The 26,528-nt window shown below is 38.9% G+C and overlaps 1 protein-coding gene across 2 annotated transcripts in view; it reads left to right on the forward strand.

Moving 5' to 3' along the window:
* The first annotated feature begins 1,694 nt into the window (after positions 1–1,694).
* Positions 1,695–26,528, forward strand: part of ROCK1 (Rho associated coiled-coil containing protein kinase 1) — a 61,427-nt gene continuing 36,593 nt past the window's right edge. For both annotated transcript variants that reach the window (XM_081874935.1, XM_081874936.1), the window contains exons 1-11: positions 1,695–2,676; positions 13,277–13,358; positions 16,426–16,526; positions 17,367–17,504; positions 19,089–19,264; positions 20,251–20,335; positions 20,726–20,870; positions 21,971–22,109; positions 24,052–24,143; positions 24,691–24,850; positions 26,079–26,145. In XM_081874935.1, coding sequence (XP_081731061.1) covers positions 2,584–2,676; positions 13,277–13,358; positions 16,426–16,526; positions 17,367–17,504; positions 19,089–19,264; positions 20,251–20,335; positions 20,726–20,870; positions 21,971–22,109; positions 24,052–24,143; positions 24,691–24,850; positions 26,079–26,145 — 1,278 coding nt within the window. In that variant the 5' untranslated portion in view covers positions 1,695–2,583. The remainder of the gene's footprint in view (positions 2,677–13,276; positions 13,359–16,425; positions 16,527–17,366; positions 17,505–19,088; positions 19,265–20,250; positions 20,336–20,725; positions 20,871–21,970; positions 22,110–24,051; positions 24,144–24,690; positions 24,851–26,078; positions 26,146–26,528) is intronic.

Here is a 26,528-nt window from a genome sequence, read left to right on the forward strand (position 1 = left end):
GGGGCCAAACTATTTAGGACAGGGGTACTTAACACCCTCCAGATGTTTTCAGGCAGCCTCTATAATCTGTGACCACTGACCATGCTGGCAGGTGCTAATGGCAGTAGGTATCCGATACTGGGAGGGAAACATGTTAGGACCCTTAACTGTGCCTAGAAACAAACTGGAAGTCACTGAAGCTCCTTATGTATTGGTATGAAATTATCATATTCTGTCCCAAACCTGGCTGTCTGGTTTTTAAAAAGGTGGGCTATAAATAAATCAATTGTTCAGGGTGATGGTGGAGGAAAGTCATTAAAGTCTATGTGAGGGATGATTTTATAAATATTTCTGATTTGGATCTTAGTAGTCAGTGGCTCCACAAAAAACTTTCATAAAGTAATATTTTTCTAGCAGGGGAGAGGTGATGAGAGACTGGGCAACTCAAACTGAAATGAGGCTACAAACACATGAGAAAAGAGCTATAGCTGTAATATGTGTTAACTAAATTAGAGTCTCTTCAGCTATTGGCCTGTCCAGTGAGTAGATAACAGTTTACATTCGCTTACTCGATTGTTCCAAACATTTATTTGACAACCCAATTCTGGTCTTGTCCATCCAAGTACTTATATGCCCTCTGAAGAGAGTCTCCCCTGAACTGTTCAGCACAGCAGCAGCTGGCAGTAAGGCTGCAATGCGAACCATGCCTACTCAGAAGTCCCATTGAAGTAAAGGGCTTTACTCCCAGGTAACTGCGCGAAAACAGTATTCAGGGAGAGAGGGGAGACAGAACCACCCGCAGGATGTACTGAGTTTCCGTATTTCACTCCTAGGAGCAGCATGAAATATGACTACGCCATGCAATCAAGGAATTTAAGCTAGGGAGTCCTTGGTTACTTGACGGGTCCCCCGCAAGGCACCGAAAAGAGCAACCTCAGCTTCTAATCCCCAGTCCGCAAACCACCTCTGCCTGGTGCAGCCCAGGACCGGAACGGACTTGCTGCTGGGATGTCTTACACACCCATCCTTTCGTGCGGTCTGCAGGCAGCACACGGCACTCCGGCTTCAGGAGATTGTGGCTTGTTGCGACAGCAAAGGCTGCGCCAGCAACTCAAAGCCGCCGCCGCTGCAGCAGCAGCAGCAAGCAAGCAGCTCGCGGCTGCCTGGCGTTATTACCTCAGCACTTCACGAGCACAGACCGGCCGCCACGCTCGCGCTCACAGGCGGCGGCACAAGCAGAGAAGAAGAATCTGGACAGGAGAACCCGGGGCGGGAGGGAGGGAGGGAGGGGGGGGGAGAGAAGAGAAGAGGAAAAAAGGAGGCGCGCGCGCGCACGCGCTCAGATGCCAAGTAAAGTCGCCGCGCGCTGGCTTTCCGCCCCCGTCCTCCGGCGCATGCGCTCCCCGCTTCGTTCCCCTCAGTCTGTTTGAACAGGAAGGCGGACATATTTGTGAGAGTCTGCCCTCCTTGACTAGCTGCTGAGGCAGCGGCGGGGCCTCGCCGTTCTTCTCTTCGCCTCCTTCGGTCCGGCTTCCCTCACGACTTGGGAGCAGCGGCTCCTCCTCCGCCGGTCGCAGCTGCGGAACGGGGGCGGGGGCAGCAGCAGCAGCAGCAGCAGCAGCAGGGTCGAGCAGAATCAGGAGTCCAGCGGCCGCACCAGCTTCTCTTCCCCCCACCCCACCCCCCTCGCCCGCCCGCCCCGCGAGAGAGAGAGAGAGAGACGTGAAGCCCGGCGGAGTGCGAGGGAGCGCGGCTGCTGTCGGGAAAGAAAGAGCGGGGAGGAGGCGGAGAGAGAGAGAGCGGCGCAGAGGCGACGAGCGGAGGACCCGAGGAGGGGGGAAAGGAGGCGCGGGAAGGGAAGATGCCTTAGCCGTTACGCGGCCGTTGCTGGAGCCGCGCGTGTCCAGAGGGCAAGGCGGAGGCGACCGCCCTTCTCTTTCTCTCTCCCCACCCCCACCGCCGTGTCGCGGCCTATTCTGCAGCTGGCAGCCTCCCCCCGCTGCTGCAGCTCGGGCAAGGGAGGCCAAGCCGTGCCCTCCTCCTCCCTCAGGCCCGCGTCTCCACGGAGGGAGCTGCCCCGCCGCCGCCGCCGCCGCCGGTGACGCTCTGCTGAGAAAGTTTCCTGTTTTCATGCTAGGCCTCTCCTCTCTCTTTTTTCCTCTTTCCTCCCCTTGTTTCAAAGAAGTTGCTGCTGGGTAGCTGGCATCGGAGAGGAGGAGGAGGAGGAACCGCTACGCTGGCTGCCAGGGCGGCTGGGAAAATGTGGCTGCAGAGGCACGGGGGCCCAGGCTGGAGGCGAGAGGAGACTGGCAGGGCTGTGGCTGCAGCCTAGGCGCTGAAGAAGAAGGGGCAGCGGGGAAGGACTGCTCCGCACCCCCCAGCCCCCCTACGGGAGGGGGTAGCGCCTTCGCTCCCGTTTTCGGCTTTAGCTCTCTTTGGCGCGAGGATGTGTGGCAGGGAGAGCATGAGGGACAACCCCAGCGCATCCCCAGACCTCCTCTGAGAAAGGAGGACTAGGAGAGCAAGCTCAGGGAGCACTCCTGTTTCGTTTTTTTCTTTTCGTTTTTTTCTGTGGATTAATAAAGCGATCACCTCTTCAGCACCATGTCGACGGGAGAAAGCTTTGACTCTCGGTTTGAGAAAATCGGAATGATGATAAAGGATCCCAAATCTGAAGTGAACTCGGACTGCTTATTGGTGAGTTGTATGTACTACTGTTTTTGATAAATGAACATTAGCTCGGACTCCTTCTTAGAGAAGAGAGCTTCCTCCTAGAGTTTTTATTTTATTTTTATTTTTTTATTAAAGTCTACTGATGTTTGCCTTCTGATGAAGAGGAATAAATGTATTCTGGGTGCTATGTGAGATCTATTTTTCCAAGAGGCTGCTGCTCATCTCCTTATGTCTTTCTTTAAGCTGCTCCTTTGCTTTCACTATTTGATAGGCTGCAGTGGTATTCAAAGATTTGAGAGTTAATATGCTGCAATAAAAAATGTTGTTAGGTGGAGATCTCCTTTTATGCTGCAGCTGTAACCCAGGAAATCTTGTTGTGTGAAGATTTGTACTTCTAAGGGATATGTTAAGAATGACTTGTTTTTGTTCCCGCACACCATATTCTGGAAAATGTGGCTAATTAATCACTCATCTAATGTATTACCTTTGCTGAATAGTGCACAGTTAAACTGTGGGTTTCTAAATCTGAAAGTAAATCAAAATATTATTTCATTCATACATGTGAAAGTAAACAAGTACCTTAATTCAAGACATGGTAGAAAAGTGGCAGGAGTGGTGGCATCAAAAGTAAGCACAGAGTTGTACACACAATTTTTATTTGGCTTGTTCAGAGTACATTTAAGAGTCTTTCAGCATGGTTCTATGCATGCCTACTCAAAAGTAAGCTCCAGTGAAGAGCTTACTTCCCATGTAAGCAAAGGCTTTGCTTTTGAATGAAAGATGAAACAAGTGAGTATCTTTGATTTAGTAGGCAGCTCATTGTAAAATTTCTTCTCTGAAGCAGACTGTTTTTAAAGCATTTTGACAAAACTTTTTAATACTCTACCGAAGAAGCAGCAGTTTGACTTCTCCTTAGTGCATATAAATTTTCTAGTGATTTTTTTGTTAAGAATTGCTCAGTGTTTCATTCGTGTCATTTAAAGGCTTCATTAAGGTAGAATACAACTTTATCATAGCTTCCCAGAGCCAACTAGTGTGGGAAGCTTATATGCACCGCAGTGGTTGTTCGGTGTATTGTATAGCTATATAAAGGACTTGGGATTTCAATATTGTGACTGACTTGGGTCCTAAATAAAGACAGGATTCCACTAGTGAGTTCTCTTAAATGAAAGAAATTGGCAACCCATGCCAATCAGAGGGTTGTAATATGTAAAAATTTAAGAGATCGAAGGGGTTTTTTTTGTCCATTATATGCATGACATACATTTTATAATGTATATAATATAATAAACTGGAACAGAGGTAGGCAGGTATGTCAGCTGGTATTGAAACATGATTCTCCAAGTAGAAGTTACACTATGTTGACTAAACACATACTGAGGTTGGCCTAAGAAATTTCTGTATAGACTCTAGAATCCAGTGGTTAACTTCCTGTTAGGGCCTATTGACATGATCCTTTCAGCCTAGGGAAGCTGCACTTTTGTATTGGTTCAGATTGATACTTAGCTACATGAGCTGAGCCCAATAGTATAAACATCAGTGGCTATGTTTGTACATCTCTATAAGCCATAAGCCATGGTTTACCATGCATAAGCAAATTGTGTCAGCTTCACACTTCCTGCTTTTGCCAAAACGAAAAAAAGCCATGCAGACATGACAATAGTGTGATGTATTGAACTTGGGATAGATCAGTTTGGGTACTTAATCATAACTGCAGCTTTTCAACTTAGGTTGTGTGAACAGTTTCTGTTATAGTTCTAGAATATGTAGGCATGGGAATCTCAAGGCATGGTGAGGTATGTGATATTAAGGTGTAGTAGAGCATTTTCAATGTTTGTTTGAGATAAAGCTAGAACTGATGGAAACGGTGTAATTCACACTGAACCTTATCTATATTTTGTAGTCATCTTATAATCTTATAATAGACAAAGTGGGATCCATAATCTTTGAAAAAACATTAAGGGAATTCTGTAAGAAATAGTAGATCAAATATTTAAGTAGAGTTTCTCCCTACAGTGGCCCCCTCTTCCTTCCTTTTTAAATAAGGGCTCTGATAGCTATGGATTAACCTCCATTCATGGTGAGGCCTCTTGTAAATGGGTGGGAGAGATTTGGAATCTGTTGCATAATATTGGCCTTTGCTGTGCTACTTTTTCTGGTTAACTTTGAAGCAGCTACACAGCTGACTGTTGTTGCTAAGCAACAGTCCTACATATCTTCATATATTTTTTCTTTTCTTATAAGGCAGGGCACTTTTACATACCTCGTCCATGGGTGTTGTATGGGCAATTCGTGTGGCAGTACGTGGCAACTAAATACCCTTATTGAATGCTTGTGGATAAAGGCAATGAATGTTTTCATGTTTGTGATAAAAACATTTAAAACAGGCTTCCTCAACCTCGGCCCTCCAGATGTTTTTGGCCTACAACTCCCATGATCCCTAGCTGGCAGGACCAGTGGTCAGGGATTATGGGAATTGTAGTCTCAAAACATCTGGAGGGCCGAGGTTGAGGAAGCCTGATTTAAAACATTATTCTGAATCAATTAGATAGCCTTCATGGAAAAACATTTTCTAGCATTAACCACAGATTGGTAATATGTAAACTAGGCCTCAGTATTTAATTTTTGGGCAATGGCAGGAAATGTGTATGGGACATACTGAATATAGGAAGTTGAGTCAAACTATTAGTCCATCTTATTTAGTATTGTCTACACTGACTTGACAGCCATTCTCTAGGGTTTCACACAGCAGCCTTCTTCAGCCGTACTGAGAGATAACAAGGGATTGAATCTGGGAGCTTCTAAATGCAAAACATGTGTTCTACCCCTCCATTACAGTCCTGAGTGGGACAGGTATGTCCAAAGTCTGTTTCGGGGGTTAAATTCTAAAAAAACCCCTAAACAACTTCAACATTAAAAAAAGCTCAACAAATTCAACCCTAAAAAATGGTCAACAACTTTGGTTGGTCCTTTGATTGGCCCTCACAGCCCTTCACTTCATCAAATCTGGCCCTCTTTGAAAAAAGTTTGGACACCACAGTACTCTCTTTCTTATTCGTGCCACCTTTTGTTCCCTTGTTTGCCTTCCCTTCCCTTTTTGACTCCTACATCATCTTCCCTTTCCTGTAGGAAACCCCAGTGCATTAGTCTAATATACATAGGTAGTTTTATATTTTTCAAAAATGTTTTAATTAAGCTTCAGCTCTGCAACCTATCCTTAGTTCACAGAAAATAATTGATGTTTCTCTAGGTGTGTGTGAGTGTGTGTACTGTGATGTTGATTTCCTACTTAGCCAAATGCCAGATGTGAGGTGGCAAGGATAGTGATCTCACCCATCATTGTATCTAAGCCTGGTTAGGTAAGCATCTACATTTATTCCTCAGCAAGTATGTAATGCTTCTGTGGACAGAGCTGGATTTAACATTAGTCCAAGTAGGAAATCTTCAGCATTTACCTTTAGATACCATTCCCTTTGACAGTTTCCCTTTAAGATCAGATCTGAAAGAATTTTGCTGAACAAACAATGTGTTATAGACTTGTTCATTTGTATCTGTTCAGGAATGCAGATATATTTGTCCATGAATTTATATAATCTAGTACATTACTACAGGTCTGAGATACTAAATGAAGAAACCTATGGGCTTCATGTAGCCCTCAGCTACCTTGTGAAGTTAATGGTGTTATCTTGAATTCCTGTATTTATTTTTATCATCAAATGTTGTGGAACTTAAGATTGTAGAAAATATAATGATAAAAACCTAATTCATGGAAATTTAAAATAAAAATGCCTTAATTTTATTGAAATATTTATAAGTTTATCCAGTGTTAGGGATGGATGTGTAAGCTGCTGAACTGTTAGGTACCCAAGTATATTATTTTTGCCAGTTGGAGAAAATAGAGGCAATATTTGGAAAGAAACAGTGTAGTAAACAAAATTAGGGATTCAGTATTTGGGATATATGCATTGTCCATATTTCGTGTTATAGTGAAGCAGAGGTGGAGAACATGAGGCTCTCAAGGTGTTGCTGGAATACAACTCCATTTCCCTTGACCATTGGCCATGTTTGCTGGGGCATCTGGGAATTAGCATCTAATAACATTTGGTGGGCCACATATTCCCTGCCCCTGTGGTAAACACAGTTAATGGTTTACTATGGACATAGAGATAATTTCCACTTGATCCTTACTTAGCATTATATCCAAACCAGGAACAAAAAAGCCATCATCAGGAAGCCATGAACAAATCTTTGTTTCAAATCATGGCTTGCTTGGAGCCAAACAAGGTACTATCTTTGGTTTTGGTATAATTAAGCCAGGGATTGTGGTTTCAGTGTTCCCACAGGGAGGAGCAATGCAGAAGCCATCTATGCACACATGATAAACTATTAACATGCAAACTGAGCAAATATGTAGATAACTCTTATGTAGAATTGTTATTCAGAAATGGGAGAAATTTAATTTATTACGAAAAAGTTCATAAAATATCTCTAGAATGTAATAAAGTTATAGCAGTACATTTGGTGCTCAATTACTCCTTAATACCATTGGTTGAACATTTTATTCTGTACGGTAGTGTTTTATTAATTCATCTGATTTGGTTGTCACAGCAAACCATAACATAGCATGACAAGAATGAACCTCAGCCTTGCTTCCCCCCACCACATCCCAGATGAAAGGAATTCCGAAGTGTTCACTTCCCTTGTCATGCTGTCCAACCTACAAACTGCTTAATGTTAACATTAACTATGGTTTGTTTGAAACATGCCAACTTTATGCCATGGGTACAAAGATAACTTGTTTCCTTCTGTGGTTAATGCTAACCACAATTTGCTTCTTACTTTGTCCAGAGCTTGAAGTGATGCAGAAGCAGACCTCTTCACTTCCATAATGACAGCTTATCATGTGCAGCGAAATCCAGCTAAAATTTGTGGTCCTCTGGCAGAATGCATCATCTATCTGTGTCTATCAAAAGGCTCTAAAATAGTTGTGTGTACCTTGGCATTAGCTGACCTTGTATCTTGGGTACATAATTATAAGTTTTCACCCCCAGTTCTCTGCTGATTTGGGCCTAGATCCTCACACCCTCAATCAAATTGGAGTAAGCAAATGGCAACAAGAAGGTCCTGATGATGCTGTTGCTGTGGGGCTGCCTGGTCATACTACATTTGTTTGTGCGCTGGAAGGAAGAATTGGATTTTACAGAAAGTTAAACTCATAATAGATTATCAGTGTTTATTGCAGTGTTGTAAACTGAATGTTCAGAATCTTAATGATGAATTGAAAAGGGAATTAGTGTTCTGTACAGCCTAATCAATGACAAGTTCCTTTTGAGAGAGAGAGAATAATGTTTAAGATTTAAAATTGAGATTGATTCAACAATAATGGATCTTTCAGGTATCCCACAGCACATTTATAGGAAGGGATTGGGCTGTTCAGGCAGATGCTGTCAGTGTAAAGATGATAATTCCTTTTGAGGCGTATGATGTGGGTTAGTCCTGTGGTGGTATATTTTTCATCAGAAATTGTAGTACTTTGTTTTGGAAAAAATCCTTGATATTTGCAAATGTTGTGTTGTGGGGTTGAACTATAAGGACTTGCATTGTCCACAGGCAGACAGTCAATGGACCCTGCAAGTCATTAGGTTCAGAGATCAAGGGTCCATCTAGGCCAGTCTCTTCCCTTTTTTTCTTTAGAAGTATTCTTTTCATGCACAGCAGGGGGTTGGACGAGATGACCTTCACAGTCCCTTTCAACTCTACAATTTTATTATTATGATTCTATTTGTGTTTAAACTAGGATTGATGGATCATTCTTAATGTGGGCTGACATTTCTTTCATCATGTTTTTAAAAAGATAGCTGCAATGATTTACCATACCTGATCTTAAAACGTTCAGGTGAAAGAGTTCCCAGTCTCTAATATCAATTTTGGTCTTACATTTGATCTTTTATTAAAAATGAATACTGTTAATTTGAAGCAAACTTATTTGTGTGGATATATATTCTTGCAAACAGTGTCCTTAAGGAAAGAGTGCTCCCAACCTCCAATACTCAAAGAGAGTAATAAACCTATTAACATGGATGCCAATTTTTTAATTTTATCTCCCTTGTAAATGTTGGAATGAAATGTTAGTTAAGATGAAAGTATGGAGACATCAGACATTGCTTTTGCAAACCATCAGAATAAAACTACTATTTTTTCTATTATGTACAATCACTTAATCCCATTTAAAATAGTGTGTCTGATCATGTATTTAAAGCCTGGGGAAAATATTCTTCCACTCCAGTCTAATTGTGTCCACAAAAGTTTATAGTTAAAGTGTGTTTAGGGGAAAAATAATCTGTGTTAAGTGATCTTGAGTGTACACTTTAGAGACAGCTGATGTGTGTTTGGTTTACTTCTTGGCAGGCTTCAGAAAGGGAGAGGAATACTATTTCTTTACACCCCATAATAGTGAGGGAAGAAAATGGTATGTCAACACAGTGAATTGATTTAGAAGAAAAGGGCAATTTAAATAATTTAAATGAAGTTTTCTAATAAAAATTGTTTGTTTGTTTACTAACATGACTACTAAACCATGTTAATTTACAACTGGATGGGGTATTGCTTGAAATATCATTCTACCAACCAGGTCTTGCATTTCTTTGTTGCACTTTGTCTTTAAAGTATTTCCATATAGGGTCTGCCTTACTACCAGCTTCTGACTGTTTATAAAGTCAGCAGTGCAACCCTATAAAACAAGGTGGGCAACTTTCCTTTTTCTTTTCAGGACTGCATTTTATTGGGGAGTAATCTCTTCCAGGGGCAGAATGCCAGCAGAGCTGATGTTGGAGAATCAGAGAAGAATTGGGAGAATCAGAGTGTTCTAGATTAATTCATTAACACCACCTTGTTTCAGATTTCATCATAACTACATCAGATTCCCAGTTCTATGCAGGTTTACTCAAAAGTAGTGCTCAAATAGGTATACAAAGGATTTTGTTTTTATTGTTACATCAGAGCAACGCAGCCACTCTTCTTGAAAGAAAGTGAAAACAATTCTTTTCTGATTAATGCTCTCTGCACACTCAAAACACATGTGGCAGAAACTACCAGTTTGTTGCTGCACAGCTGGTGCTATACAACTGTAGAAAAAGTTAATCATGTCAATTTTTGAAACAAAATATTGCACTTCTGTTATTTAAGACACTGTATTTTTTCTAGCTTTTTGAAGTTCGCTTTCCTTCTATGTAGTGTCATAACAAACAACAGTTGAGGAATTACAATGGGTTGGAGAAGTGGGATAGTTTCAGGGAAGTATCTAGGAATGCATAAAGTGAGGCTTTGGTTCCCAAGCTGTAGATTGTCCATTTATGCTGTAGTTTTATACTGAGAAATATGTCTCATTGACTCAGTGGGGCTTTCTCCCAGATAAGTTGGCATAGCATTGCAACTACATCATAAATATGGGAATATAGGAACCCATGCATTAGACATTTTTTTCTTGTCTTCTTTCTAATGTTGCAATCTTCTGCTTTGTTCTGTTCCATCCTCATAAAAAAGATAGGAAACAAAAACAAAATGCTTATGGCTGATAGCAAACAAGATCTGTTAGTTACTCAGCAGACTAGAGTCGTTTATATTTGTAAAGTGAAGATGAGAAGCCTATGTCTAGTAGGGAGAGTATAAATTGTCTTATTTGAGAAAAGATCAACTTGGTTCTTCACTTACATAGAAATACCACATTTATCTCATTGTACTGTATCTGGAAAGGCACTGATGCAGGTTTAGAGATCAATTAGTAGCAAGTTTATATCTGGATTATTATTAACCCAAGAGAAAATACTTAGTTTTAAAAATCCAATTTAAATGTTAAAAAATCCAAAGCTTTAAAAGATGGATTTTTATTCACCCTGCATGTAGCCGATTGTCAGTATTATTTATTTTACTGCTAATTAACTGCCCGCCCCCAAGCCCGCTAGGACCTTCTCTGGGTCTGGCTTCCCTGACTCCCTGATGTCCTCCCACTCCTCATTTGACCACCCTCTCCATGGGCCTCATGACATGCATGTGCATATGTACATCTGGGGAAGAGCCAACTATGCATTTTTACTCAGAAGAACCCCATCGTGTTCCTTAGAGCTTCCTCCTTAGTAAGTGTTTTTAGGGAAGCCTGTTTTGTGGTACAAATGACCCACCCAAGCATTTCCATACATTGTGGGAGAGGGAGAAGTACGGTAAATAAACCCTCTTGCCTTCCTCTTCATCACTCAGGTTCAGGACTTGATGAGCAGTTCTCAATCTCAATAGTGATACATATTGCCAATTGTGTAGTAGTGCTAGACTGAAGTTCAGGATTAGTTGAGGGGGAAATTACTCCACTGAGCTCCAGCAGTCTTATAAACTATGGGGAGAATTTACCTGCTGTTCTCTCCCCTCTTGCCCATTGCTGTTTCCAGACCTTTAGCTTATTAGCTAAAAGAACCATTCACATTAAGAGGCAGTATGTTTCTGCATACCAAAACAGGAGAAGGCCATGCATTTAAGAACAAGAGCAGAACAGAGGCCCATCTAACCCAGCATCCTGTTCTCTTAGTTGCCGACCAGATGTCTACATTAAGAATACTAAAAAAGGCTGTTGCTTTGCCTTTCTTGTCTGTTGTGTAAGCTTTCTGGAGGCATTTAGCTTTCCACTACTGAAAACAAAATGGTGTACTTGATTAAATTTTGGATTGATCTAACAGGGCTTTCCTTGTGCTATTATCACATTCCCATTTGTTCTCAGATATCTGGCTCCTTTCAATATCTGAGCTGTGTATTTGCATAGTTTAGTCATGTCTTGATTTAATATACAAAATACCTGGGACAAAGGACACTAAAACAATTAGACTTTCAAAACCAAATTTCACAAGCTGAGAAATAAAATAATTAATGAAAATTAGGCTTGTGGGCAATCAAAATTATCAAGGGACTGGAGCAACTCCTCTGTGAGGAAAGAACACATTTTGGGCCTTAGTTTAAAGCAGGGGTGGGAAGTCTTTTTGGCTTCTTGGGCCAGATTCTTTATCAGGATCAGCCTTACGGATGGGGTCACCCCTCTGTCAGTTGCTTGATATCACAGTGATGGCGAGTGATTTGGCACTTGAAAGTCCTGAAGTTGGGACTTCAAAGTGCATTGCAGGTAGCAAAGCGCTGATAAAACAAAGGTGTTTTCCTCCATTTACATTTAGTCCTGCCAAGCTGGTAGGATTCAACTGCTGCTCATAAGTTGATGTATGTGGGGTTAAATCCTGCTAAATTATTGAGTGTTCCAGTTCCCTGCAGGATTGAACCCCACCTCTCTGCCAGAGAGTGACATCAGTTGGTTGACAGGGATGTGCCGTTTTGGGGAAATGGCTCTGTGAGCCAAAGTGGACCCACTGAGGGGCCAAGATTTGCTGCCATCCATGGTTTAAAGAAGAGGCAAGTGAGAGGGCACATTATAAAGATTTGTGAAATTATGCATGGTGCAGAGAAATTGGATAGGGAAAAGTCTTTCTTTCCCTCTCATAACACTACAACTCACTGAATCCAATGAAGCTGAATGTTGGAAGATTCAGGGCAGATAAAAGAAAGTACATCTTACAAAACAATTTGCTCTTACAAGAGGTAGTGACAGCTACCAATCTGAAAGCCTTTACTACAGTGGCTCCTAACTGGCTGGGGCAACCCAGTTAGATAGGCGGCAAATAAATATAAATATTATTATTATTAGCTAGACGGATTCAGATGATTAGAGGATAAGACTTTCAACTTCTACTGGCCATGATGACTCTGTTTTGCTTCCACTGTTCAAAGTATGCCTCTGAATTCAAGTTGCTGGGAACTGCAAGTGAGAAGAGTACTTCTCTGCTCAGTTTCTGCTGGCAGGCTTGCCATGGGCATTTGGTTGGTTGAGCAGGACTCTTATGTTCTTATGACTGCTCAGTCAAAGCAGTTTGTCACAATTCCTTACTAATAGGAGTAAGACATGCTGCATGTGAGAGTCTATGTATTGGGATAATTATCCAGCCCTGGCATTGGAAGAGAAATAGCACATCTCTGACCATCTTTCACCTAAATCTCACATGGGGACCTAGTCTTAGATCAAAAGAATTTTTACCAAATGTTTTTCTGATATTATTTGGATGATATGTGTTTGGGGGAACCTTTGAGGTAGGCATTGGTTGACAGGGTGGTAATGGAATCTTCACTGGATTCAAGCCCTATATGCCCTTGGAACTTTACTAAGTGGAATGCTAAGAAGAGAGTTTGTATTTGGGGTCCCTTCTACACACATTGTTTCTTAAATATAAAACTTAAACTAGACATTATTTCGTTGGGGCACCAAATAGGTCCATTTGACACAGTTCAGTATACTTGTGCTCCCTCAAACTTTAGTTCTTGCCCTACAAGTGCTTTTTCTCTCCTGGATTGAGTCGAGCTCCTCTGCCCCATTTGTGACCAACTTTTTACTTTTTTATATATCTCATTTTGTAGACAGTAATGTGATGAATTATTTACACTTCATGTATTCTTTAAACATTTTAAAGCCTGAGAAGTTCTGTACAGTATAGCTAATACATACAAATTGTGTTCTAAAGAAAACATCACTTTTGTTCTTCAGGATGGATTAGATGCATTGGTGTACGATTTGGACTTTCCTGCCTTAAGAAAAAATAAAAACATAGACACCTTTTTAAACAAATGTAAGTATGTCTTTGTATATATGTTTACAGGATTTCTGGTGTTGATAATGTTCCAATATACAGCTTTTTATTTAAAAAAAAAAGGAATTTTATGTGGTTAGCAGTTTGCATGGAAATACGGTATCTTTTTCTCACCCGTATATGCATTATCACAGTTGTTACTGCCATGAACTTGTTGGAGGAATCATGGGCTAAAAATTAAAGCTGGGAAAAGAGAGGCAGATGTGGCAATTCATGCTGTGCATGTAATGAATAGGTCTGGGCAGTATATCAGTTCATTGCCTGATAATGGTTTAAAGTTAAAGATGAAGGTGATGGACTATATGGAACTGGTGGAAATGACTGGCAGAATCCGAGACCAAGGAGAAGAGTTGGTGGAAGAAGATTGGAAGAAATTTAAAGTTTATCTACAGAAACATTGTAAAATTAAGGAATGCTAGAAGGATGTTGGAATGAAGTAATGTGGTTTTAGCAGAAATGATATAAGATTAAGTAAAAATGGATTGTTAATTGGTGAAAGAACAGAACGTTAAATTATAGTATATTAAGATAAATCATTAGGATAGAAATAAAGATGGAAAGGATTTGCTGAAATATCTAATTGAATTAGAATACAAAAAAGGGAGGTGTGAGGAGGTCAAGGAAATAAGCAAAGGAAAGAAAGTTATGTAAAGGATTGGTTTTTTTAAAAAATTATCTGCATCTTTTTTCTGTTTTTTCCCCCTTTGTTTTTTTCTGTTTAAATATGTTCTTAATTTTTTCTTTTTGTAACCTTTAAAATCTCAATAAAAATCTATTGGGAAAAAAAAGATAATGGTTCAAAGTTAAAATTGCAAGAGCAATTTCAGACTTTTGGAAGAGACAATGTATTGTGAATCCCCACTCACTCTCAGCTGCAGCCAGGATCGTGCTCTTCAATCCAGAGAGCCCAGCCAGGCTGCCTGATGCTCACCCATTCCCTCCCTCCCTCCCTTCCTTCCAGCTGCCGGCTTACCACAAGAGTGGGGCTTGCCAGCCTGCACCTTAATTTGTTTCTCTGGCTATGTGAGTGCCAGCAGGCTGTCTCCTCCCTCCCTCCCTTCTTGTGCTGATCACTGAGCAGAATGGAGCCACCTCCCGTGACTCACGTAGCACTCCAGAGGGTGGCTCCCAGTACCTGTGGTTTCAGGGTGAGCCTTGGCTCGTGGCTGCGGGGAGGCTAGTGGCTTATCTGTGGCAGTTCCAAGGCTTTGGAAGGCACTCTCTGTGGAAATCCACCTGGTTTCTTCTGTGTTGCCTATTTCTATAGAAATAGAAAATGATTTTAAACAAACAAACTTTAAATATGTTGTTATCTTTATTGCTGTTTTTCATAACTAAGTTTTTGTTCTGTAGCTATTAATATTGTAGCAATATTGCATGTTTGTTGTATGTTTATTTAGGATGTACTGCGGGATTGAATTGGCCATGTGTTGGGTGTGTTGTATAGAGGCATTGTGGAAAAATAAAATCCAGTGCACATATGCTCAGTGTGGGGATTTGTAGGACCTGAAAAATTGCATAGGGCTTTGATTTGAAATATTTCTAAAATTACTGCACTACAGAAATGCTGAAATGCCTACAATGTGAAAGGCTGAGAGTTTTTTTATATTAATCAGTCTATAAATTAATAAAAGAGAAATAAATAAAAGCACTTTCCCACAATGCTTCTTAATGAAAATGATGACTTATTATGGCAATAAACCAGAGGACTCTTTCATATTTTCACATTTGCTTATTGTCCTGGTAAGTCTATCGTCCTGGTAGTCTAATTGCTTAACTTTTTAAACATTATAATTTTGGATTTCCTCTTCATATATGCTAAAATATTTATCATTTTGTGGTCTAGCCACTATTCCCCCCACCCCAATTTAAATGTCCTATCTGGGAGAATGGGAGAATGATAGCATACAATCAGTTTAATGGATGATTGCAAAGATGATGTTTTTGATGCATTAAGTTGTCTAAGTGTTACCTTATGTGTTTGAATAGTATGAGATCAGAGGTTTCATACTTGCTAAGTTCATTCCTTTGGAACATAGGAAGTTGCCTTATACTGTACTGTGTTGGACCATTGGTCCATCTACCTCAGTATATTCTACACTGATAGGCAACAGCTCTCCAGGGTTTCAGACAAGGTACATTCTGAGCCCGACCTGTACATGATTGTGATTGTACTTGGAACTTTTCCCATGCAAAGCAGGTGCTCTGCCACTGATCTACGACCCTTTTAGCTTCCCAGCAGTAAAAATTTACAATCTGTGGTTTGGGGAGGCACACTCTATATGTATATCTTAATAAGGATTGTAATTGGTCAGTATTCTAGTATGTAAATATTGTTCCTTTGAACATTTCATTAGAAAAGTCTGTTTCGGTTGCTGTGTTCTGCAACCACAGAACTGAAATACTTTTTATATAATCTCATGCCAGTGTTGACCCATGTAGATTAAAATAGCATGTTACCAAATTTGGAGTTAGACTATTTGACCACTGGGAATTTAAATTATTGCAGTTTATTGGATGATGATTTTTAAAAATGCAGACTTCCTGCTTATATTTTCATGGTAAAGTTGTTTTTTAACATGAAAAAATAATAAAAAGGCCAAACACTGGAATCATATTTTAGTATCTAATTTGTAACCTAAATAGCTGATATGTTGTGATGAATGCAGATTTGTCTGGTCTAATTACTAGTTTCATATATTTGCGTATAAGTTGAATTTAAATTGAACTTCTCTCCTGACCTGTTCCTTCAGTGAGTTGTTTTATTGTGCATTTGGCATTTATATGTTGCCATAGGAATGAAAGTAACTTCAAAAGGAGATACTTGCAGTAAAGAAAAAAGATCTTAAAAAGAGCAAACTCTAGTCTTTAAACAATTTGTGTATTTAACAGGCAACAGATGTTGCAAGAAATTACCAGCAAATGAAGTATGAATAGAATGAGATGTTTACCCAGTACATTTTTCTTATATGAAAGTTTATTTTTAAGATTGTGTGTGTGCTTATGTCTCATGGTGTAGTTTTTTTAATTTATATTTTCATCACAGATAAAGACACAATAAACAAAATCAGAGATCTGCGTATGAAGGCTGAAGATTATGAAGTGGTGAAAGTGATTGGCAGAGGTGCATTTGGGGAAGTTCAGTTGGTAGGTTTACTTTTTGTGTATGAATAAGGCTAGCATTTATAAAAGAGGAAGCTGCAATTGTAACAAAAAAACAAAACGCTTACATGTGCACCATATTCAAAACAAAACAAATTCCTTCCAGTAGCACCTTAAAGACCAACTAAGTCAGTTCTTGGTATGAGCTTTCGTGTGCATGCACACTTCTTCAGATACCAAATATATGTGCACCATATATTTGTGGTGATTCCCCACCTGTCCCCATGACACTTCATGAGTTTTTTAAGAGAGTTACTTGTAAGCAATAGCAAAGCTGTTTTGATGAACAAGCATAACAGGACCAAAACAGTAAAAAATGGTCCTGATTTTAAAGGCACCTATTAATCACTAATTGCTTGCCCTGGGAGCATCAGGCTTTTGCGGGTGCAATGGTGCCTGCTAGTGCTGGGTTAGTGACATCTACTGCGTTGTCTTCAACCAGGTGCACCAGACCAAGCACATTACAGTACCTTTCAATCATAAAATTATTCAGCATTTCCCATGAGATATGTCAAGCCACGCCATGACCTTGCTGCTTTTTCCAGGGTCACAATGCTAAGATTTTTCAGGTTTACAAATGCATTGACTATTATTATTATTATTATTATTATTATTATTATTATTATTGACTATGCTCTGGAGAGCTTGAGAAGATCAGGGATGCTGTCTGTCTTTATGTGAAATGCAGAAGGACCTGTCATGCAATACTTGGGTATTGCATATTGATTGATGCAAGGCATGTGTATCATATTCATGTAGACTAAGCTTTGCCTTAAATTTTAATTTACGGTAACATTTTCTTCATCTTAAAATTTGTTTTTAAAGGTAAGACACAAGTCATCACGAAAGGTTTATGCCATGAAGCTTTTGAGCAAGTTTGAAATGATAAAAAGATCAGATTCTGCATTCTTTTGGGAAGAAAGAGATATCATGGCATTTGCGAATAGCCCTTGGGTTGTGCAGGTATATTGACTAATTTTTGATATGTTTATACCATTAGTTTTGCTGAATAAGGAAAAGTTCATTTTTCAATAAAAGTGCTAATTTACAGATTTTTAGCAACTTTAAGTCTTAAGTATGTTTGCATTTGCTGTTCCAATTTTTGCAGTGCATATAAATGTGATGATTACTAAAAATAGAAAACCTGAGTGAATAATTTTTAAGTATCTTGGGCAGAATCCAAAGATGCAGGAATGGACTTGTGCTCATAATGCTTCATTCTCATCTCCTTGCCCTGCAGCTTTCTGTGTGTCCCCAAAATCTGTTCCAGAGCCTTCCCAATTCTTTACAGCAGATTTTGAGGGTGTGTGGAGGGTTGCAGAGGAGAGGTAGTGAAGTCTGTTCCACTTGCCTGTGGACAGGGAAGATACAAACCCTTTTCTATCAATTCAGTAGTAATGTATTTACTCACCTAGCATCTTTGTTTACCGTTGGAAGTCTATGGCTACTCAGATCAAGGAAATTCAAATCTGGAGTGGTGGGAGTGAACCTGTTGGATTGGGCTTCAGTTTTGAGGTGGGGACTGAAGCCCAATTAAGCAGTTTTACTAACTCTACAGTTCAGGTAGGGACAACGTTCTTTCACACAGTAGACTTCTAACTTTATTAGGAACTATGTGCACAAGTAGTCAATAAGAGGCTGTGCACATAATTCCTGTGTCTGAATCTGGAGGGACACTTGCCCCAGTTAGAATATGCATTACTTTGCCTTGGACATCACTTGTTCAGATGGATTGAACATACCTTCCTCTGAACAATTAGCTAGTAGTGTTGAGCTGGCAGCAGCAAATATTTGATTGAATGTACAAAGTGTCCTGGTTAGCCCACTCTTGCACATGTGAATATTTTATCTGTGGCTGATTTTTTCACTTGTCTTGCTGAAGCTCATATTTGTCTAAACACTATGTGTCATTGGTTTAGGAAGTTTTGTTGCTTTGGACATCTGAGCATTTTAAACTCAAACAATTGTGTATATAATTGACGCAATGAAATAATTGAAGTCACTATGAACTTCAATGCAAGAAAGTGATGACTTAATGGCTAGTTTTCCCCAATATAACAATTAAGTAATCTTTATAAAGAAGATTTCCTTGTCTATTGTTTTTTCTTGAATGCTAATCATGCCTTTTTTAAAAACACTTTTACTAAAAATAACAACATTTGACTATGAATGGCCTGGTTCTGTAGACCATTGCTTGGCTTACTGAACCAAGAAATGTAGTTTGAAATCCAGTTTGAAAATGGATTAATATCCTGTCCTGTTTATTCAGAGGCTGGTAACCATCATTTCCTTGTTCAGATGAAACAAGGACACTATGGTTAAGTAAATCCTTCCTGGTTTAATTGCAGCTTGCTGCAAGTGTATTTTCAGATAAATAAGGCATTGTATTTAGATGGTAAACTGGTTCTTCCTTTTGGTTGATACACATACTGAACAGCAGTGAATTGCTAATAATTTAAATGTTAACAAATAATTCTAATTGAGTGAGAGGAAGGCACTAATGATGAACTGAACACACAGTAATCTTAGTTTTATTTCTTTTTATAGTTATTTTATGCATTCCAAGATGACCGCTACCTTTACATGGTGATGGAATACATGCCTGGTGGGGACCTAGTGAATTTAATGAGCAACTATGATGTTCCTGAGAAATGGGCAAGATTTTATACTGCAGAAGTTGTTCTTGCATTAGATGCAATTCACTCAATGGGCTTTATTCACAGGTGTATATGCTATTTTTCTTAATATCTGAATAACTCAGTATTCTATCTGGAGTGCATTACAGTATAATCAGTTGCATGTTTAAATTTTTTTTTTTGAATATTTATTCTAAATAGCCAGAATTTGCCCACTTCCTTACATGTTTGGGCTGGCCAATCGCAGCCATTTTGGGCAGAAACCATGAAAGGAAGGAGGAACGGAGGCAGGGAGAGAAATTGAACAAATCAAGAAGCAGGAAAGACTGGACAGGCAGAAGCTTTTTCCTTTGTTTGTCTTTTGCTGGTTGGCTGCAGAAGTTTGTGGTGGAAACCAGGGAGGGAGAGATTTATGCCAGTATAGATTAGAAATTCCAAATTCTGCCAAATCCAAACTCTCCCCCCGCCAGTGGATCTTGGATTTGGATTACACAAGTAGGCTTCTGATTATGTTGCCACTACTGTAAATAAGGTAAGGTGAGGCTCTACCATATGCTGAGGGAGGGAGAGAGAGAGTGAGTGAGTAGTGGGGAAATTAAAATGTGTAGTTCTGCAATGTGCTTTGTGTTAAGAGATACAGAGGCAGTTTCATCACATTGAACGTAAGTCAAGTTTAAGAAATACTAAGGTGGCACTGGAACCTTAGCCTCTTCCTAAAGAAAATTTCTGTCCTCTGTCTCATTTTTAATGGTGATATGCTAATGGTAAATTATGCTGCCAGTGGACTTTTAAAGGGGTCAGGCAGCTGGTGATTGGAAAGACCTCTGCCTGAGACCCAGGAGAGCCACTCCCAGTTGTGTAAAGCAGTTTCATTTGTTTGTGTGTTTAAATCACAGCTAGAGGAGGAATTTGTTCAAGGAAGAGGATAAACTATGACAACAGTAATGGCCAAAGGTTGGCTCTAAGTTTGTTAGGTGTTAGTTGTTAACCATCTTATGTGACAAGACGGGTATGTAGCATAGATGGTTTTTAAAAAAATAAATAAAACCTAGATTGATTTGCTTTCTTTTCAGAGATGTAAAGCCTGATAATATGCTGCTAGATAAATCTGGTCATTTAAAACTAGCAGATTTTGGTACCTGTATGAAGATGAATAAGGTTGGTATGCTTTTTTTAAAAAAATCTGAATTAACTTCCATGCTTTTGGAAGTAATATTTTTCTTGAAGAATGTTACTTGAATATCAGTTTTGCCTAAATTTTAGATACTTGGAATACTGATGTGGTGTTTTTTTTATTGCTCGTTTAATTTTTTTTGGCATGTTTTAAAGTGTTGCTTTAATTGTTTTTACCAGTAATTGTATTGTTTTATTATTTTTGTAAACTAAATAAATTTCATGAAATAAATAAAATTCTTAAGATTTAAATGAAGTTTAGCTTACATTTTCCCAAGGAAATCTAGGAAAATGTTTTGCTTCAAGATACTTTTCAGATCTCAGGTGAATTCTACAGAGTGCCTGTTTTAAATAACCCCTCTCTTTTCTTTATAGGAAGGCATGGTACGATGTGATACAGCTGTTGGAACACCAGACTATATATCCCCAGAAGTATTAAAATCTCAAGGTGGTGATGGTTACTATGGACGAGAATGTGACTGGTGGTCAGTTGGTGTCTTTTTGTATGAAATGCTTGTGGGTGAGCATCAAAATAATCAGTGTTTTGCAAATGACATTAACTGCATTTACTGTTGAATAAAAATGCCTTTTATTTTAACTATTGCTTAAGGTTTACATGGAAGCAAGCCCCATGGAGTTAAATGGCTGCCTTTTACAAAGATTATAAGATTGTAGTCTTCTATACTTCAATGCTACATCCTTCCAGATCTTATGCTGTTGCTAAACATCAAGTCAGGGAGCAGAAAGACTTCAGCTATTCAGGGTTTGATCTCAGCTGAGCAGGCTGACCCTTGTGTTACCAGTAGAGACCTAGCTAGATAATGGGAAGGCTTAATCTTAACCAACTCTTACTGAGGGATTGCATGTTGCCTTTTGATGTAGAGTTTAGGATTTTATTTAAGGCTCCCACCTGGGGCTTGCTTTATTGTCTCTGGATGTCACTTTATTTTATGAATTGGCAGTATTATAACATTAATTGTTACACCTGTCAAAATAGTTGCATATGTAAAAACTATCTTATCTATAACAAAAAACGTTTTAAAACAACACATACATAAAAACTATTCAAATCCAAGACATATACCAATGGAAACGATAGATGCTGCTACACTAAATGTCTGATTTTGAAGATGTTGTTGATGATAACAATAATAATAGTAATAATAATTTATTTCTACCCCACCCATCTGCCATTCAGAACACTGCGCAGTGATTGGTTTTGTATGTAGAACACATTGTGGAGGTTTTTGGCACATAGATGACAATGGTCAGGCTATCCGATCCAAAAATGGCCATAGTTGTCTTACCAGCTAAAACTAGTACAAGGCACTCCTAGCCACTAAACTTAGAATCATGTGATGTGAAAATGCTTCTACCACATACTTGTCAGAACGTGAGCTTCTTAGATCTTCAGTACAACTGGAGTATTGCTTTCTAATTTGATTTTTATGTTAAGTGATAAGGTGAATCCTGACTACTTAAAATCATGGCATGAGAAATAGCAATCATTTGCTTTCTTCATCCAGTATTTAGCCTAGTTCTGACACAATGTTTCCTTGGAATTTTATTGTCTTCAGTTATTGTGTGACATTTTTTCACTTTCGTTCTTTTTAATTTTAGGGGATACACCTTTTTATGCAGATTCTTTGGTTGGAACATACAGTAAAATTATGAACCATAAGAATTCTCTTAGCTTTCCTGATGATAATGATATTTCAAAAGATGCAAAAAATCTTATTTGTGGCTTCTTAACTGACAGGTAATATTTTACATCAAAATGAAAGTTTTTGGTTTAGAGGTTTTTCTGTAGTAAACTTCATCACCTGGTGATAAACCAGTGTTTATGAATTTTACATACGTTTTAATAAACTTTTTAATCCTATTAGGTCTTGTCCTGATAATAAAATATAGTGTTGCTGCTGTAAAACCACTCTGTATACGAGAGCTTTTAAGTCAGTCTGACAATTCAAGAGCTTGAAATCAGTTTCCTAGTATTTTTATTTGTTGAATAATAATCTTATGTTAAAGGGATGCGGGTGGCGCTGTGGGTTAAACCACAGAGCCTAAGACTTGCCGATCAGAAGGTCGACGGTTCGAATCCCCGTGATGGGGTGAGCTCCTGTTGCTCGGTCCCTGCTCCTGCCAACCTAGCAGTTCGAAAGCACGTCAAAGTGCAAGTAGATGAATAGGTACCGCTCCAGCGGGAAGGTAAACGGCGTTTCCGTGTGCTGCTCTGGTTCGCCAGAAGCGGCTTAGTCATGCTGGCCACATGACCTGGAAGCTGTACGCCAGCTCCCTCGGCCAGTAAAGTGAGATGAGCGCCGCAACCTCAGAGTCAGTCACGACTGGACTTAATGATCAGGGGTCCCTTTACCTTTACCTAATCTTATGTTAATAATTGGTTTAAAAATGTCTTTCTAAATGTTTAAGTACTTTAAGTTTATATACATTTTAAGCAGTGGCATTAATAGTATATGCAATCATACCCTGCAAAATATTTAAAGAAATTAGAATTAAACTGGCTTCAAGTTTGAATATCTTAACATTTGTACGAATTTTGAAATCTTTTACCTCATTCCTGTGTGTTCTTTTCTTGATGCAAGCAATCATTTCTTGGACAGTCAATATCCAAACAGTTATTAGCTGTACAATGTGTTTCTTTTTAGCTTTAGGGTGCATGAGTATACCTGTTTATTATTCTTAGGTTTAATAATTTATGTAAAGATGGAATTAAAAAAAATCTTGCAATTTAAAATATTGGTAGGATTATAAATGCGGTTTCTTGAATACCCTAAACAGACTATAGATACACTTCTTCAAAATAACATGTGTGAGATTGTGCTGCTGATGTTCTCATAGACTTGGATTCAAAAGTATCCTTTCTGCGAGCAGAAAAACTCTTCTGCTCATAGAAGGGGTTTTTATGACTTAGCAAAGAGCAGATGAGAAACTAATCTATAATGCCAACAATGTTCTTGAGTTTGTAAAAGCTCTTATAAAATTGTATGCGCAAGACTATTCAGTATTTTTTCTCAGGAAAAAATACTTCAAACTGTTTATAGTGTAAATCCCTAATGTGGAATAATTTTGTGCATTAATGATTGGAGTGCACACTTGCAGTTCTCCAGAACTGCAAAGCAAGACCTATGTTTTGGGCTTGCATTGCAACAGGGACTTGCGTGTGTATGGGCAAGAATGCGCCTGATCATTTTGTGTACTTTGACATAACTCTAGATACATTGTTGTGTGAAAACTTTTCCTAGCACTTATACAGCAGCTTACAGAAACAGTTCATAGTCTGTAGCAGTCCAGGAACATATATCAAAAGGGGGGGGGGGGAAATGCTGCAGTGTGTTTTGTTGAGGAAAACCCCCACTTTGGGTGGGGGTAAAGTGGATGGGAGGAGTGGTTAATATTTTTTATACACATTATTTCAATCTACCCCATAGTTTCAAGACAATGTTATGAGGTAGCATGAGTTTGAACCACAGGAGGTGTGAAACTGCGCCCTCACCTCAGATTCGGAGTGGATAAGCAGTTGGTGATTTTCTTTTCAGCTCTTCTCAGCTCCTAATCACCCCTCTCTAATTTTCCATTTAAAAAGTGACTTATTGGGGTACTGTTGCAGATGATTGCATGCTTTATGTATTTTGATCTTCAGAGCTTGCATATTTACTTGTTTCAAAATATCCCTTCAACAGAGAAGTCAGATTAGGACGAAATGGTGTGGAAGAAATCAAGCGACACCCTTTCTTCAAAAATGACCAGTGGTCTTGGGAAAACCTTAGAGACAGTAAGTATCTCTTTTGACCACGCATGAAGCTATCTGCATTGAGGCCCATATCATATATTTTAAAAATCAGTAGTATAAATTAGTTTGGTGTCCAGACTTGTATATACACAAAGTTGCGTATGTATATATAAATCGGGAGCCTACTCCAGGCATAGAATTCACCACTTAGGACACTGCAGAAATTAAATAGCAATCAATTTTTAGTATTTGTGAAAATATATTGCTCAAGAGATCCCTAATTCATTGCTAATGTGAGGTCTCTTGAGTGACCAATGGGTGTGAGGTTTTTAAATTGGCAGCTGTCTGGGGACCTCAGGAGCAATCTGTTCTGTTTAGTAATTACAACTATATTTAAGTTTTGAAGCTTTGATTTTTTAATAATAATATTTTTTCTCTTGCATGTGCTGCTCAATGTAGAATAAAGAGTTAAATCTTGCCATGTCTCCTTGTGATTCTTTCATGCCTCTTCTCTATTCCAATTGTAACATTTTTAATATATTAGTTTCAATAAACATTTTAGTAATCCTTTTTTTGTTTATATTGATAGCTGTAGCACCTGTTGTGCCTGATTTAAGTAGTGATATTGATACTAGTAACTTTGACGATTTGGAGGAAGATAAAGGAGAAGAAGAAACATTTCCTATACCAAAAGCATTTGTTGGCAACCAGCTGCCTTTTGTAGGATTTACTTACTACAGTAACCATCAGTAAGTATACATGTGCTACTGAAAATGCAGGCATGTGAGCTTAAGTTGTGAGAACAAATCCTATAAGATTTGACAGCAATGTCACAAAAGCAACTTAATTCTGGGTTTAAATGATACTTTAAAAAATCTGTCTTGCCATATCATCCTGAAATATGCAACACTTACTATAGCAGTTTTGAACTTATGGTACGGGCAGCAATTTTGTACATCTAATTTTGGTTCCTCTTGATGTGACATCATACCATATCTCTGATTTTTGTGTTTTTCTCAAGCAATGTCAGAAGGCCAGGCTTTTAAGTAGTTATTACTTCCAGTGCATGCTTACCTGGGATAAAGTCTCATTGAACTCGGTGCGGTATATTTCTGAGTAGACGTTCATAGAATTCCACTGCTAAGGGTCAAATTATTCTATGTATTCTGCTCATTAATGTGCCTTTGAATTTGTTTGCTTACTAGCTATGGAGAATAGCAACAATGTCTAGTGAGCAAACAAGGAGAAATCATGCAAGAAGTTGATCCACTTAATTATTTGCTAATATAATTTGCAAAGAGTTCATGGATTCTTACTAGGATTGTGAAAAACGTCAGATTTCATCTAGAGAAATTTTAACTCTTAAAGACCATTCAAAATATGATAGTAATACATACTACAGGTTAGAAATACATAGTCAGATACGTATTTCACAATTACACAGCTAATTTCATGATTTTTGAGGAACTGTCCAGTGTTTGGCGTAGTAAAGCTTTTTACTACCGCGGACAGAGGTTGTCCAATCTTCCTTGTAAGTTAAGATTTTTCATCAGCTGCAAAACTCTGCAGAAAAAAAATGTTGTAAAGCAAAACAGTATGTGATATTTGAAGGAAAGATGTCTAAATAGGGTGTTCATGTTGTGCCTTTTCAGAAGATGTGTGCTCTCAAGTTCAAATTTTAGTTAACGGCAGAGACTCAAAAATGTCAAAATACACTTTAAAATTGCATGCACCCTTCCTACTATATAATGTGGGCATTTAAGTTTCAGGTATATAGGTTGCAGAAATGTGCAAGCAAAGTGATCAGGGGGCTGGAGTACTTTTACTATGAGGAAAAGCTAAAATGTCGGGGGGGATTAGTTTTAAAAAGGGTAACTAAGGATAGAAATGAGAGAATTTCTAGTATGTACAAAGTGGGGAGAAAAAAAGTTGTTCTCCTCTCCTCATATTACTATAACTTTTATTGTGTGCTTACAGGTATTTATCTAGCTGTACAGCAAACTCTAATGACAACAGAGCAAGCACCAACGTAGATAAAAGTTTGGTATGTCTTTTTTTCTTCTTTTTTTAATCCCCCCCTTTGTTATCAGTTTAAGACCTCAAATAAGTGCTATTAGCTAATTAAATATTTTGTTGATTAATCCTTTGTATTGATAACTTGATTTGAATAAATGTAAATTACCAAGACATCCATATATACAGAGGTCCCTCTTTCCAAACACAGTATATTCCCAGGAAATTGTTTGTTAGGCAATCATTTGCATAAAGAGCTGATGATTTCTATTATTTCCTATGGGAACATTTTTCTGGCTCTCTTTCCATCCTTTCTGCCTGAATCTGATGCAACCAATCAACAAAAGCCAGACAAAGGAAAAGCTGATTTGTCCAACCTCCTTTCTTCCCTCCCTTCTTCCCTCCCTCCCACCC

The sequence above is a fragment of the Podarcis erhardii genome (genome assembly GCF_964252035.2).
Source record: "Podarcis erhardii genome assembly, chromosome: 8".
Classification (NCBI taxonomy): domain Eukaryota; kingdom Metazoa; phylum Chordata; class Lepidosauria; order Squamata; family Lacertidae; genus Podarcis; species Podarcis erhardii.